The sequence below is a fragment of the Idiotropiscis lumnitzeri genome, chromosome 12 (assembly GCF_059441095.1).
Source record: "Idiotropiscis lumnitzeri isolate Australia: NSW breed Sydney's pygmy pipehorse chromosome 12, RoL_Ilum_1.0, whole genome shotgun sequence".
In the NCBI taxonomy this organism is placed as follows: domain Eukaryota; kingdom Metazoa; phylum Chordata; class Actinopteri; order Syngnathiformes; family Syngnathidae; genus Idiotropiscis; species Idiotropiscis lumnitzeri.
In genome coordinates this window covers 18,185,644-18,200,727 of record NC_142402.1, presented here as the reverse complement: position 1 = coordinate 18,200,727, position 15,084 = coordinate 18,185,644, and the positions used below count along the sequence as shown (strand labels likewise).

Here is a 15,084-nt window from a genome sequence, read left to right as displayed (position 1 = left end):
CACGGAAGTCATACGACTGTACCTCTACACCTGTGATATATATGAAAATCATATAAATGTTACACGCCTGAATTTCACTGAAAAATTAATTTGATTTCAGAATTCATAAAAAAAAAAAAGAGAAAACCAAGTCAAATATGATTGCTCAATGTGAGGGAGGGAATTGGTGGAAAAAATGCTTTTAATCTGTGTAATCATTGAAGTAAAATTAAAATTCTCGTTCTGATTTATTTATTTTTTTGCTATAGGGAAAAGAACGAATACATGAAGTCGACACACTTGAATTGCTGTAGTCGTCCGCAAAAAAATAAGTGACGAGCCAAATATCTGGGCCCTGGGCCTCATGTTTGACGCACTGCTCTCGTTCAACATGAGATAAACCGGCTGTGATTCAAAATTCTGAACTGTGAGGCAGACATGGTGATCGCTAGCTCACCGTGCTGCTTCTTTGCGTCAGCTTGAGCAAATACAGCGTACAAAAAAATAAGTAAAGATATATTTGACTTGTCATGATGAAATGCTTGCGATATGCCAATCAAGTTTCTATGCTGATCCACAGATTTCCTCAGAACTGGAGCTGAATTAAAAAAAAATAATAATACAATTGTGACTCCATCGACCTCCCCATCAATATTATGATTGTGATCCAAGATTATTTTGTCAAGCTGGTGTCGTTTTTTTAACAAACACAATCAATGAATACATCTGTATTACTATATTTTACTATATTTTTGGGGGGTCTTGGAAATTAATCTTATGCTAAAATAAACACCAATGAACTCATAGAAAATATTTTTAATATTTTTCTAGTTTACTTACCACTTTTAGACCTTTAGTGTTCAGAACAACCACTTTACAAAATTCCACCAAACATAAGTTTTATAAACATACAGTAAGTCAGTCAGTTATAAATCAGATTCCGACAATAATGCAAACAAAATATCATGCTGTGAAGACGTGGACCGCAACATCACTGATTGAGACTTTTTTTTTAAATAAAGACTAAATGTGATGTTTATTTTTGTTCAACTTAGTATAGATATCGAACACGTAAGAAAAGGGAAGTACAGTGATTGCAGCTGGAAGTGAAGCATTCTGGGACGTGACAATTTGCATTCCTGTCTGGGGGAGTGACGTGACGTATGTGCCTTGTGACGCTTTGACCACATGGAAAATAATAATAAAGGAAGCTGAGAGATTAGCAAGCTGGAAATTCAGTCACTATGTTGAGTTTGTGTCAAGCATAGACAATTGTAAGCTACGTTGCGCACTCTGTGTTGTTGACAAAGTGTTATCTAGCATCAAAAACAAATCACAAAAGAGTACGCACCGAAGTCCCCAAATGTAATCATTCTATATTTAAACAACGCCAACAGTGCCATGATCATCTCAACATTGTTACTTTTCAAGTTACTTCTTTTCAAGGTAACTATGGCAACACTGCTTGCTTCACTCAAAGTAAACAGCATAGACACTGGCCACGGCATACAGAGAAGTGTTCTTGAAAGACCACGACGCAAAGGTGTCATTCGACGGGTCCCACAGACAGCGGCTGCTGATCTGCATGCTCTGCCCGGTGAGCTGGCCAATGTGAACCAAGACAACGATCTTGTATCTGCGGATCATCAGGTCCTTCACTCGGGCTCTGACCACCTGAGGGAGGACATCCAAAGGAATCAAGCCTGGACACTCAGCGGGAAGCATGATTAGTCTTGCCGTTACTTATGGCTTCGTCGTGGCCGCTTACCTCACATATGGTTTTAATCATTTGTCGTGACCATTCCAATTCATATTTTTCCTCTTCGAGGTAGCTTGTGAGTACATCTTTAAGTATTTCCACAACTGCGGGGGCAGGGAAGCGTTTGCGAGGTCCTGTTAGCAAAGCACCAGCAAAATTATGAACCACTTCGCTGACGGACGGACGGACGGGCGGATAGACAGACAGACAGAATTTATGTAAAGTTACCGAGCTGGTAGGTGTTCTCAAGTGTGACCACCATCCGTTCATCATGGTGTTCATCTATGCAGGACACATTGCTTAACGAGCTGAAATACAGTTGATGTTGAAACGTTATCGGTTAAGATAAGCTTTACATCGATCATAATAGCAGTATTAAAGTGTTATTATTGAGGGAAAAAAGTTTTGCGAAGCGTGTAGAACTGTAAAGGATGGAGGGTCGACTCACTCCTTGGTTTTGCCAGCCGTGTTTTTGACTCCGTGACTTCCCTCCGAAGGCACCCTGCTGGTCTTCTTGTCTCTTTTGACAGATTTATCTTTATGCACGTCGGACATTTTCTCAATACAACACAAAATAAGTAACAACAACAACAAAAAAAAAACAAAGAGCGAATTCACATTTCAAATAAACACGTTTGCATTGATGGGCATATTTTTACTTCTAAACCGACATTTGCGTGTCGAATCAAATAAAAGTATTCCAACAGCCGTTTTACAGTTAGGTGTCGTCATGACAACTGTAAAACGGGGCGGGGCTTCCTTAGCGGAAGTTGGATTTGTGTTTGAATTTTTCTTTTATTTTTTTTCCTGTAACAAAAAAAAAAACATTGGTGGAAGCGTCACAAGTATTTTGTATTCATCTTACAAAATTGCCTAAAAAAACATACAGAATGCCACATGATTCGATGTCAGAATTGACTGTTTATCGACATTCGCGGTTATCCGGAAACGCTTGCGTTATTACCGTAACGCTACATGTGTAGAATCACCATAAAGATCACGGATGACTCGACTAACAGGATTATTCGTCTTGAGGGCATTTTAGGTTGATCCTGTAATTTCAAATCCTCAATATCCCTTTTTGTGAGCAACATAAATGTACAAATAACAGGGATGAACTTGTAGTTTTTCTTTTCTTTATTACCCAAGTAAAACAGGTATTACATTATACTGACAATTTCCACACATTTACTTTCCAAATCTTTGGATGGGAAATGTACATAAAATGTTTGCATATTCTCAGTGTATTTAAAGACGGACAGCCATTAAAAACATGTTCAATATGGTCCAAAAAAAATAAGGCAATGAAAATAGAAGCAATTGGAATTTACTGTTCTTACACCGAGGACTGGACTATGAGTCGCCATAGTTGATCAGCTCCAAAGATGGCACAATGAAATCTAAATGAAGAAAAACGCAAATACCAGGTGCTTTGTGTGCAGGTCAAACATCTCCATCAGAGAATAAGGGAACATTAATGACTACATGCCGAATTCAATGACTATACGTTCCGCCGTAGCAAACCAGAGTGGGGCTTTAAATGAAGTCATAATAGCATGATTATACAATAGAACACTGCATCATGACATTTTTGACGTGGAGAAGCATCACAATCAAATAAGTGTTGAAGGGCAATGCAGACTTCATGCGGCACCGGAGTTATTCGTGAACAGTAACACTTGTTTTTGTACAGGAAACACGCACGGTAAACAAAGAGATGTGGAGAAACGGTGCTGTTCCATATCACCTCACACCGCCTTTATGATGACATCAAGAAACAAACAAGCACAAACACATATCCATATGCCGAGAGAAATATTTGAAACATAGCTCTTTATCTACACTTTTTACACTTAAATATTTCAATATTGCTATTAGAAAAATGATTAGACGTAGAATCAACGGGGTGAAAATAAAAGCAGGTACATATGCACTATCTCTTATGAGTCTCTTTTTTTCTGGTACACACTCATCACTTTTTGATGTTCACCAGTTGACCAAGACCTCCGTAAAGATCACGGCCAAGTTATCAAGCAGCATTCATTTTTTCAAATACAGTATTACTCTTGAAATGACAAGTTCCTTTTTCCATCATATGGCACTACTTTTCGATCTCAATCGACACAAAGTGGGAGGGTTCATCAATCACACACAGTCAACGTCGTCATCTTTTTTTTTTTTGCATTGCATTGCACTTGTGCCACAGTGTTGTGATATTTTTGTTGTCAAGTCAAGCTCCTGCAGCTGATTGACTGCCAGTCTCAACTTTTTGTCAATGGAAGCCTTTAAAATGAGTGGCAAACATTTCTTGTTTTTTTAATTAATTTAATTTTTGTATTTTGTTTGACATATGTATAACTCACAAAACAATTAACATTGGTATTGCAAAAAGAGTTGTTGTTTTGTGACGTGTCATTTTTGGGGCTGCATACGGAAAAATAATAAACGCTCACATGAGACAATGACAAAGTTCAGTCGTTAAAACCAAACGGGACAGGAGATGGGAGTAAAAATGTGTGTGTGTGTTTAAATAGTCTCTAAATTATTAAAGTAGCCCTCCCTATCATAAACATTTTTGTACATTTTCCACGTTAGGATTGCCGTCATAATATATAATCTATTATCTTTTACAGTAAATTTACATTGACAACAAGTTCGACAAAATTACGGAGGTTTGCCTGTGTGGACCCACGATGAAGGTTTCAGGAGTCAATCAGGATTTCACTCCTCGAGGGCCCAAAAGTGTTTCAAGTAACAAACTAAATATTTTGCATACAGTCAGCAGCCCTCTTTCCACCGATTGATGCTGTCAAGTTTAAAATACATGAAACAGATTCATTTTCTTCCAGAAAAAAAACAAGATTTCCCTGTTTGTGCGCTCAGGTAGGTCCGCTAATTATCTGCCAAATATTTCCCTGTGGAATAAAAAATGTTTTTAGTAATGTAAAATGACTCAAACTGATTTGAAAAGAAAGTCATGTGTGTAATTTATACTGACCTGCAGTAAATCTCTTCTTAATCAGGGATAGCCTGTAGCCGGTCCCGAGCAGCTGAATATCGCAACCGGACATGGTGCTGCCCTCACTGGTGAAGTGAACAGCCAGCTGGGTGGGTTTGCATGGACCCTCGGTCATCTGGAAGCGGCCCAGGAGAGCCCCGACTCCTATAGGACGAAAATGCAGTTGTGACGTTTTTTTAACATAAAATGATAACATGTTGCGAAAGAAATGAGTGGGAATGAAATCGCTTTATAGCATCGGAGAGAATTTGAAAGGGTAACTTACCTCCGTTTTCAGACCTGTTCGAAAGGCTGGGAATCTTCCACTGTATCATCTGCTGCTCTGGATTCCTTTAAAATAAACAATTGTTTTGTTTTCACAGTCTTTCAACAGTAAACTTGAAGGAGACAATGCAGAGCAGTGTTTCAAATAATCTTTCCCCTATTTAAGTGAATGTAAATGGCATTAACCCGTTCAAGACTCAGCGGGGGGGGGGGGGGGAATTAATGAGAAAACAAATAGTGCTCTATAATATTATATTCAAAAAAAAAAACAGTCATGACAAAATTAAAAAAAATTGTAAATAATTTTTGTCCCACTTTCTTTTCCAGTGCTCATTGCACCGCTCTTTCGGGTGTGCCCATCTTGTGAGTCTACACTACACTGTATTACAGGTGTGGGCAAATTACGGCTCAGGGGCCACAAGCGGCCCGTTAAACGTTTTAATCCGGCCCGCCAAACTTGACAAAAAAAAAATCTGCTCCTGGTCCGGCCCCTCTGTCAAATTTTAGAACCCATTGTGGCCCACCAATCAAAAAGTTTGTCCACCCCTGCTGTATTATGAGGAGTGAAGCCTTACCAAGTGGCAGGAGGGACCATAGCCTGGAGTCTGGCTATGCCTCCATCCACAGGGACCAGAAAGTGGACATTGTGAAGCGGCGACGGGGTCGTCATCGCCTCTGTGTTGTATTTGTAGTCTATCCTTAGGTCAGCGTTGTCGGCATCGCCGCGCCAACTCACAGCGAGATTGAGAGGAGTGGACTGGATTCCATCTGCTGAAACCTGGGACACACAAAACCAAGGATTGGTTGAATGGACAACTGGATGGATGGATGGACAGGTGATTTCGGGTACCTTATGGTGGAAATAAAGCGCTATATAAGTGAAAGCCATGTAGCATTTTTACCATTAAAGGACAAACACATGACTGGAAAGACGGATACCTGATATTTGATCATATCCACATTGTAGTATGTTGCCTGGGGCTTCTGTTCAGCCACTTTCTTCAGATGACTCATCAAATTTTGCATATTCACCCAGAACTCCTTGGTGTCTACATTGTCTGTTGGGGAATCACTGAAAGGATCAGAAGAATGATTCAGTGATTTTTTTTTTTCTTAATGCAGCATCACATTGTGCATTCTCTGTTGCTGCGTTTTCCTACCAGCACAGCAGCTGCGGATTGGGGAGGACCTGCTCCAGTCGGGTGTAGTTGCTGATGCTAAAGATGAGGACAGGTTGAGTCGGGTGGCTGGCGAAATGCCTTGTGATGCCTGCCGGGAAGGAGAGCACTAGTTCCCCGGTGATCTTCACCACACACCTGAAACAGCAGGAAAGAAAGAGATCAAACTAAATAAAATAAATGTACAGTATAAATTTTAGTGAGGTTCTCCGTGAGGCAAAATGTGGGCCTACTTGCTGGGGTCAGCTCCTTTGAAATAGGCATTGATTGTTTCAGTGAAGGCAGCTGCCACTGGCAGAGTGTCCTGGGGTCCCATGGTAAGTGGGCTGGGCCCTCTTGAACATCCTAAAAGGTAGAAAGTAGAACCACAGACACAAATAAATATCTACATACCACCATCAGGTTGGTCAGTATCTGCAGGATTTTAAGGCCCAATCCGTCAGACCAGTTCCAAATGAAGCAACATGAGCAGGACGTGACATGGGATGAGCAATGAGGTTGATTATTAAACAGAAGCGTGGGGAGAACTTGACTGGACTCACCCTCTAAAGCTAAATAAAATCTGCCATGGTCAAACCAGACGAGAGGCTGTCCGGCCTCTGAGTGAGCAGACAAGAGGGAAAGACCAATGAAGAGGGACATGGTGATCGAGCCCACGGCACAATGGTGAACAAGATGGGTACACACACAGCCAGAGTGTACCTGTGTTGGTAGGATTGAGGTCCCGCCCTAAAGTGGGCGTGGACGCCGCGCTTTGTGACGTAATGGAGGAGATGGAGGAAGAGCTCTCCGCCCGGGCCAGTGGTGCAAAAGGTGGCGGGCTCGCGGACACTGGAGGACTGAAGGGCGGAGTCTGGATGTATAACATGGTCTGATTATGGCAAATAACCGCTGTTATGATACGACAACTTGTGCATGTGAGTGTAAAGGTTTAAAGTTACTGTATTTATATTGAATAGCCAGTGCATATAAAAGATTGAATACTGCAAATATATCTTTACAGGCTCACTACAAGATTATTAGTCAGTAAAATGCAAGGTCAAAGGTCAAAGCTGGACACAACACATACCAGGTCCGGGATTGGTTTCCCGGGGGGCAACTTTGGCCGCGAGGAAGGCCTTGGGGGAGGAGGAGGAGGGACCGGACTGCCTCGAGACTGCGGCGTGGCAGAGCGGGCTGGCGAAGACGGGCCTGAGGCACATACCAGTGTTTGAGGTTAGCACTGACTTTATTTCAAAGCAGGACAGAATTATGTTGAAATGGCGACTTTGCTTGTTTGCTGGACGACGACGATGACAAGCTCACAGAGGTTCTTATATATGCAAACCCATGTTTTAGGAACAGCATTTTTTTAACTACACTTGGGCTATCACACCACTAGATGGCAATAAAAGTCCAAAAAACTTAAAAAAAAAACTAACTCTATCCAATAGATAAGGTTGACCTTTCATATATGTTTTGAGTTTTTATATAAAAGGCAAACACTGTACTGTCAAACTGCCCTACCAAAGTAATATCGTAGTTGCATCATTATCGAGACAACTGGCAAGAATATCGAAATATGAAATTTTGTCCGTATGTCTGATGGACAATTTAGACGTTTCAATATTTGGAATGTGGACGGAAAGCGGATAGAGATAAAAAAAATTTCATCAAATTTATTCAATTGGCTTACTGGTTTTAATTTCTCTGATCTATACGATACTTTTGAGGACATTCCACACAACCAGTAAATTATTCACTGTAGGAGCACAATACTCACGGCTACCCGAGTAAGGCCCAGGGGAAGACATAATAGATCGGTACGTGGTCGGAGGAAGAGGCGGCGGCGTTCCACGGAAGCTTGGCGTTAGCTCTCTTGGTGAACCAGTGAAGTCTGGGATGTCATCTCTCAGATGCACTCCCTCTGGAGTCCTTTTCCCCCCTGCTCCCCCCAAAACAAGGGGCGATATAACGCCTGCTCGAGGGGACCTTCTTTCAGCTGGCAGAGGAGGCACAGGACTTATTGATACCGGGGAGGGTGAGTAACGTGCAAACTGTAGCACCTCCTCATCAATCGCCTCTTCATCAAGGCAGACTGCTGGTGAACTTGTGGGAGAGAAGAAAGGAGGCAGGGGAGGGGCAGGTTCATCCGGAGGAGGAGGCCCAAACATGATGGAAGGAGGTGAGTCCAGCGGCGTAAAAGGAGGTGAAGAGTCAGGCGAGAAGACTGGAGGTGAAGGCGGGGGCTCATTGGGAGGTGGTCCAGGCGAGAGGCACGGGGTGGAGGGCGTGGACGAAGGTGTGTCAGGGGCCGGAGAATCCGGCGGAGGGGGCGGGGCGGGCTCATCTGGTGGTGGAGGTCTGTCATTTGTGAAAGTAACCCATCGGGCGGACACGGCGTCCTCAGCGGTGCACGGGCTACCCACGGGACCAAACACATCGTCGAGGTCGGGGGCTGCGCAGCCTCGGTAGGAAGAAGGCGACAGCACGCTCAGGTAGATGGGCGCGGAACTGCGAGTGGCTGTGCCGTTGGGTAAATCGACTGAAAAAAGAAAATAATCGCAAATTTACGCAGCTGCATGCAAATTGAATACACAAAGCACAAAGAGGGCTTTTTACCAAAAGACTGTGACGGGTAGCCTTGACGCCGTGATATCATGTTTTTGGGAGGGAGTGGCGGAGGAGCTGCAACGACGATTCAACAAAGGTCTCAACATTTCAGCGATTCCGAATATCCATACACAAACTCACCTCCTGTTGGGAAACTTCTGCTCAACGGCGACTCCGACGTTGGCCTTGATCCTCCCCAGACATCAGCAGGAACCACTGGAGAGGTAGTGAACAAAATTGCTTCTGTAGCAGCTTTACCGGATATGTATTCACGTGATGAGTTCCAATACCATCATATCTGGAATATTGTGTCTCTGAAGGCAGTCCAAAGAAGGCTGGGATGTTCTGTGGTAGTCTGTCACTGCAAAGGAAATGGAGTTAAGTCAAAAGTGACTGATCTCAACAACAGAAAGTGGATCAGGTTTCAAGGTTCGGCAGGTTGAGCTGTACACGCGACATAATTCGGTTGGCTATTTTGTAACAGATGATAATCAAAGACCTTGAGGTGTCCGGAGCAGGACTGGGCGTGGGGGTAGAGCGTCTTGGTCGAGCGATCTCTTCACCTTGAAGAAACATAAACCGGCGGATGAGTGGCTGATTTTTAAACAAAAAAAAAAAACAACAACAACAAAAAAAAATAATAATCTAAACAGATGCACTTACATGACAGGTGCCTCTTAATATGTCCCTGCAACAAAATAAAGAATACAAATAAACTAAAACACACCATGAAAAAATTGACAGACTCTTGAAGTAATATTGCCTTCGTCAATCACTTTATTTTGAAGATGGAAAAATTGTATTGCCATGTATTTGAAATGCAATCCAGCGAGATTGTCTAAAAATAAAAAAAACTGAAAATAAAAATATTATTTTTTTAAAAATCAGTCATTGTGCACTGCAGAAGGGATGAGAAGTGTCGGAGTGTCTGCTTTGAAACACATCAACAGATGATGATGCCACAAACTCACCGGGCTGCGCCTCTGAGACCAGCAAAAAGGAAGAGAGAACAGACCTGGGTCAGAAAGTGAGTGACAAATCAGTCAAAAGTACATGAACTAAAACGGCACACAGTGTTTCGCTTGACTTGAAACACAAAAAGCGCTTCTGATGCAATGTGAGCCGTAACACACAAGAAATGAGACGGACGGCACCATCGTTTCGGTTTCAATGAGACGAGCGGAGTCATCGCGTGTTTTACGTTTGGATGCATTATGTGACAGCTACATAAGCAAAGCTGCGCAGCATATTCACCGACAAATCATGCCAAATAGTGTGCTGCTAAAAAGCTCATTTGAGGCAAAAGTGGCACCAACGGGCGGCGCTCAAGTTTACGTGCAAACTGTATTGTAGTTTAAAAATAAATAAATTAAAAAATATGAAATGGCTTACCGGACTTCTCTTCTACAAGAAGACAGGAGAACAGTAAAAAAAAAAAAAGACATGAAATGAGATAAAGAATAACAGAAGTCATAACTCTTTTTTTAATTTTAATTTTTTGTTCACGAGTTTGCTCACCAGAGACGGCGAGAGCGCCAAACCTCCCACTGAGGCTTTGAGCTCATCCAACGATGGAGGGACGCACTTGGCACTCTCTGCCACCAGTGGCTTGATCTTAATTTTGAACTTTTTCTTGCTTTCCTCTTCGTCCTCTGAATCGCTGGAGGAGAAAAACTGCTTTCCTGTGGAAGCTGGTGAACATTTTGTCAAGGACAAAGACAAAAAAAAAAAGGGTACTTTTGAAATGTTGTTAAGCTTTGTATGGAGAGAGAAAAGAGATGTTTAATGAACGTAATTAAGTATGCATGTTCTCCCTATCTTGGCACGGCAGTCAAAAATGTGCAGGGTGGGCTTTGCACGTGGTCTGTTTTTAACTGATTTTGCTCGCTTTGAGGGTTTAATATTAGCGTAATATGAGCATACCGAGACAATTAGCATCATGACACGCGTCAGAAGCCCGATGTAACGGAGAGAAGCCGGCCACTTTACAAAATAACAATAATTTTCGGTCCTGGAATAATAAATAAACCAGAAGTACTGCACTTTTTTTTTTTGTGTGGCTCGCCACAGCCCAATCCAAGGTGGCCCGCGGACCAGAAGTTGGAGACCACTGCTTTGGACGATAAGCAACATTATAAAAAAATTAGATTGAAGTACGACTTTGATAATTGACTTAGAAATTCTTTTTTTTTTTTTTTTTTTTTGGGTGGCATTTTATTGTTTGCCTTGGCGCTGTAACGGTCAAAGAACACGTTGGCGTCTAAACATGCCCCACTTGCTGCCGCAGTGGAGTGAGACATCTGCCATGTGTCTGCAGTGTCCCAGTTAGCAACTATTGCGGTAAACAACACTCATTCTGAGCTACACATTCTTGCTGAAAGAGCGCTTCCCTGAATGCCAACTCTCTGAATTCAATTATCCACACATCCAGCAGTCGTCGTCACCGCACAGGTCGTATGTTTAGACAAGACTGCTGTCATAGCAACACACCAGAAAGTCTTAAGAGTCGAACGTTCAAAAATCTAAAATATATTCTTGCTTTTTTCAACCACAATGGCCGAAGGAGGGAAAAGTGTGGATTTAATTGCAGATACACTTTCATTTTCAAGACGTATTATTTCTCCAGCCGTGGTGTCATAAATGATAGTAATATGAGGGGGATTTATTCAAGTCGGACTTCACTGAAGACCTACGTGTGAAATGCACGGCCCGTCTCTGCGAAAAGGATATCATCACCTTCATCACCAGGACGTTGACTAAAACCCTCCTCATCCACATCAGGCGATGCCTGAAATGACACGGAGAGAAAATGTAAATTATTACAAGATTCTTTGAACTGTTCTCACAAGAATTCTGTTGGAAAATTGGAAATCTCCCTTGACTAAGATTAGAATGTGTGATAAATCCTGGTGAAAAAAGTCTCACATGACATGGTGAGCTTCTGCTTTGTTAAAAGCAGTGATCACATGCCTTGCGTGCACTGAAAAGCAAAATTGAAAGACGTTCGAGCAAGTCAAGAAAAGGCAAGTGAACACTCACGTATCTGTCCCAGTCAAACTCCCCATAGAAACCATTAGGTGCTCCATTAGTCTTTTTCTGCACAAAAATAATGAGTAAGCTCAACATCAGAGAAGTTATCACAAAGGATAGAATTTAGAAAGAAACAAAAATATTTACAAAGGAGAAAAAAAAAGTTATTCTGACAGCCAGCATGTCCTCACAATTTTGGTGTGGCAAATTATGAATTTGCACTCGGCCATTTACAGAGACAGGAATGTCACTGCACCTGTGCCTAAGAAACGGATTCCAACAACTTCCTGACTGTGACGCAGACGTTAACTACGACACCCAAACAGGTACCTCTCAATAAATTGAAGTGATGTGCAAAATTCTTGTGAGAACAGACCCTTTGTCCCAAAATGATTGCTTGCCATGCGAGACAGTCTTACTGTGTATTGCGCAACAAGCTGAAAAGTGCAGAAGAGAAATAGTAACGACAAGAAAAATCCAACATATACACACGTTTCCTTTCTTTCCGCTTCCCGTTCCTTCGTTGTCAGGTGAGCTCCTGTTTGAAAAGATGAGAGAGACATAAATAGTAAGACTTCTAGCCACTTTGTTTTTACAGAGGAATGCATTTGTGAAATGAAAATAAATCATTGTAGTGCATAAAAACTAAAATATCTGGTGAATGCATTTATTTTATCTAAAAAAAAAAAAAAGATCTAGATCGGGTCGGTGCCTACTATGATCCGCTAACAGTAAACAATTACAAAAAACTTACGTGGTCTCTGCATCCTTGTCTTTTTTTCGTAAGCCCAAGGCTTTCCTGGTTCGTTTTTTCAGTCCTAGCACAAACACAGTGCAAGAAAAGGAGCGCCACATCATGAAGATTTACCGGTAGACTAAAATGCATTGACATTTAAGCAAACTTTAAAGTAAATAATAGTGATGGCTAAATGAACCTTCAAATCTGCTTCATAAACCAGTTGTAGTATTTTTGGACTCCTGTAGAGGGCACTCTCTGTTCAACATTGGCTTGAAAGCTCACTGACTTGCCATTTTTGAAACCCTTTATTTAATCCAACAGTGCCATCTAGAGGACTCAAAAATACAACAACTGGTTCATGAGGCAAATTTGAAGCTTCATTTTTCTCATCACTGGTAAATAACATGGAAGAGCTGACTATATAGCACGATATTCAACACTATGTATCTTGACATGAAAATTCCCTCAGAAGTAAGCAAACATAAGTGGCAGCCACGTTGAGAAGCAGTTTTGCGCAAATAATTACACGAGAAGCAGATAAATCAGCAAAATTCTTTAGGACAGAGACGAGCGGCAACAGGGAGACCAAACTGCACACACAAAAGTTCCAACTACGGTACTACTGACCTCTATGACTCAAACATTTCACTGCTGAATCCTCATCACCATAGCAACCGCAACACTCTCAGTTGACTACCACTCAATCAATTGTAAAGTTCAATTCTGATATTCTTTCATTTAAAGTTAGACTTTTTCAAAATTAAGGTTGGGTCAGTTTTCTAATTATAAACCGTAAGCTACGTTTTTTTTGTTAGTCTTAATAAATCATGAAGTCATTCATTTCAATATCGATGTTATGGCTGTGATGGTGACGCGTGTATTTTGAAAGTTTGTCTCCTGAGGAGAAACCAAGTTTTATCGGCCCTTTTTAAACTGATTTCATGAGGCACAATCCACTGAAGGAAAATGCCACGTGTGTGTGACCTACCTTGCGTCACCAACAATGTATATAAAAAGTCTACACACCCCAGTAAAAAAAAGCCAGATTGCACGTTCCAGTCAGATTGAGAATTATCAATGGAACACAACACAGCGACATGAGAGGCTAACAAAGCCTAATAAGGCAACATAACATGAATATCGTCAAGCTCATGAAGTACATATAAAACCACGGGAGACTAACTGCAGGTCATTTGCTAATTTTAGCCGCCATCCAGTTGCGTTAGCACTGACGTGACGTAGTATTCTAAGAGGGGCACATGTCATAGAGCTTGATGTCTATGATTTAGCCATGCCCTTGTTTAGAATTCAACTGACTTGGTCCTGAAGTATGTGAGGTAACAACGAGGTACCGTTAGCATAATAGTGATGCACAAGGTGCAAGATGCTGTTCATAGCACACGTAGAAATGTCCACAGTGACAATGATAGTCAATCAGTACAAGGCAGGACAGCAGCACGATTACATTGCACCAGGGCACCATCTTTTTTTTTTTTTTAACCACACCTCACTCGCCTTTGCATTCATCGGACATACTGTCGCTTGCCAGAACACAACAAACCCGTCATCACGCTTAGTAATGCAGAGTCTAGGTGTCCCGAGTGGTCCACACTGCATGACAGAGCACATCAATGGATTCGGTCCTTAATGGCCCAGCAGGACACAAGAGGGCAAGAGGAGAACGCAAGGGGAGGGAGACAGGCAGTGTACAGATTACCTTGCATCATGGTTCCAGATTTTCATCCTCGACTGCCACTGGTGTGGAGACGGACACGAATGGAAAGGATCCCAGCTGGTCAAAGGATGCCTGGGAACGGCATGGCTAATTGTGGGTGGTTCGGAGGTTGACTCCCTCCTCCCCCAGAGGCCCAACACCCATATACAGGGATGCGAGCAGGAGGAGGGGGTTGAACGACAGCAGCTGTGGAGGACAGCAGGGGGGGAGTAAGAGAAAGCGAGGGAGCCACTGGGATATTCAGCAAATCCTGGAAATAGGGGGTCCTATCAGTGCATGCTAAGTCCCGAACGCCCTGGCAGCACCGACACACACCATCTCTGAAAGGAGAGATGCTGAGGAAAGGAAAAGGCGAAACACAGAGCGAGGTAGACTGAGACGGAGGTGGGAGGGGAATGGGAGGTTTGCTGATGTCACAGCTGCACTAAACCAATCCCTGCATCCGCGGTCACATGGCTGCTGTCCCCTCAAGCGTTTGGCTTCCATCTAACAGAAACATCAGCCAAATGCATGCAAATTGCACAGGGAGGTTACGCATGTATTTAAACAAATAGTCCGAAACTGACGTATGAAAATAATCAAGGAGCCAATCAGAGTGGGAGTGAGGGCCACATGCGGCCCACGGGCTACCGGTTGCCCATTCCTGCTCTAGTTTGTCCAAAGCTGTAAATGTGATCCAATTTGATCAAATACCTGGGTTTTAAAAAAAAAAAAAGATCCATTCTCTTGCGTGTGAACAAAGAAGCTGATCATAAGTAAACACAGTAGTGTGACTCAGGAGGGCCTGTG

The 15,084-nt window shown here is 42.4% G+C and overlaps 2 protein-coding genes across 2 annotated transcripts; both read right to left on the bottom strand.

Moving 5' to 3' along the window:
- Window positions 1-1,133: 1,133 nt before the first annotated feature.
- On the bottom strand, window positions 1,134-2,315 carry LOC148326337 (dynein light chain Tctex-type 5-A-like). Its single transcript, XM_088311672.1, has 4 exons — window positions 2,187-2,315; window positions 1,967-2,046; window positions 1,748-1,872; window positions 1,134-1,653 (listed from the first exon to the last, which is right to left on the bottom strand). Exons 1-4 carry the CDS (start codon window positions 2,291-2,293, stop codon window positions 1,450-1,452), a joined length of 516 nt encoding a protein of 171 aa, XP_088167798.1. The 5' UTR covers window positions 2,294-2,315; the 3' UTR covers window positions 1,134-1,449.
- A 1,344-nt stretch (window positions 2,316-3,659) lies between these two features.
- LOC148326336 (SH3-containing GRB2-like protein 3-interacting protein 1) lies at window positions 3,660-14,673 on the bottom strand. Its single transcript, XM_088311466.1, has 23 exons — window positions 14,278-14,673; window positions 12,576-12,639; window positions 12,314-12,359; window positions 11,831-11,887; window positions 11,522-11,579; window positions 10,310-10,485; window positions 10,184-10,195; window positions 9,763-9,774; window positions 9,455-9,479; window positions 9,291-9,354; window positions 9,082-9,152; window positions 8,933-9,007; window positions 8,801-8,866; window positions 7,968-8,723; window positions 7,269-7,390; window positions 6,902-7,052; window positions 6,433-6,544; window positions 6,182-6,337; window positions 5,961-6,093; window positions 5,597-5,799; window positions 5,023-5,087; window positions 4,737-4,901; window positions 3,660-4,653 (listed from the first exon to the last, which is right to left on the bottom strand). The coding sequence occupies exons 1-23, from the start codon at window positions 14,285-14,287 to the stop codon at window positions 4,631-4,633; spliced, it is 2,622 nt and encodes an 873-aa protein (XP_088167592.1). The 5' UTR covers window positions 14,288-14,673; the 3' UTR covers window positions 3,660-4,630.
- Between the last annotated feature and the right edge of the window lie 411 nt (window positions 14,674-15,084).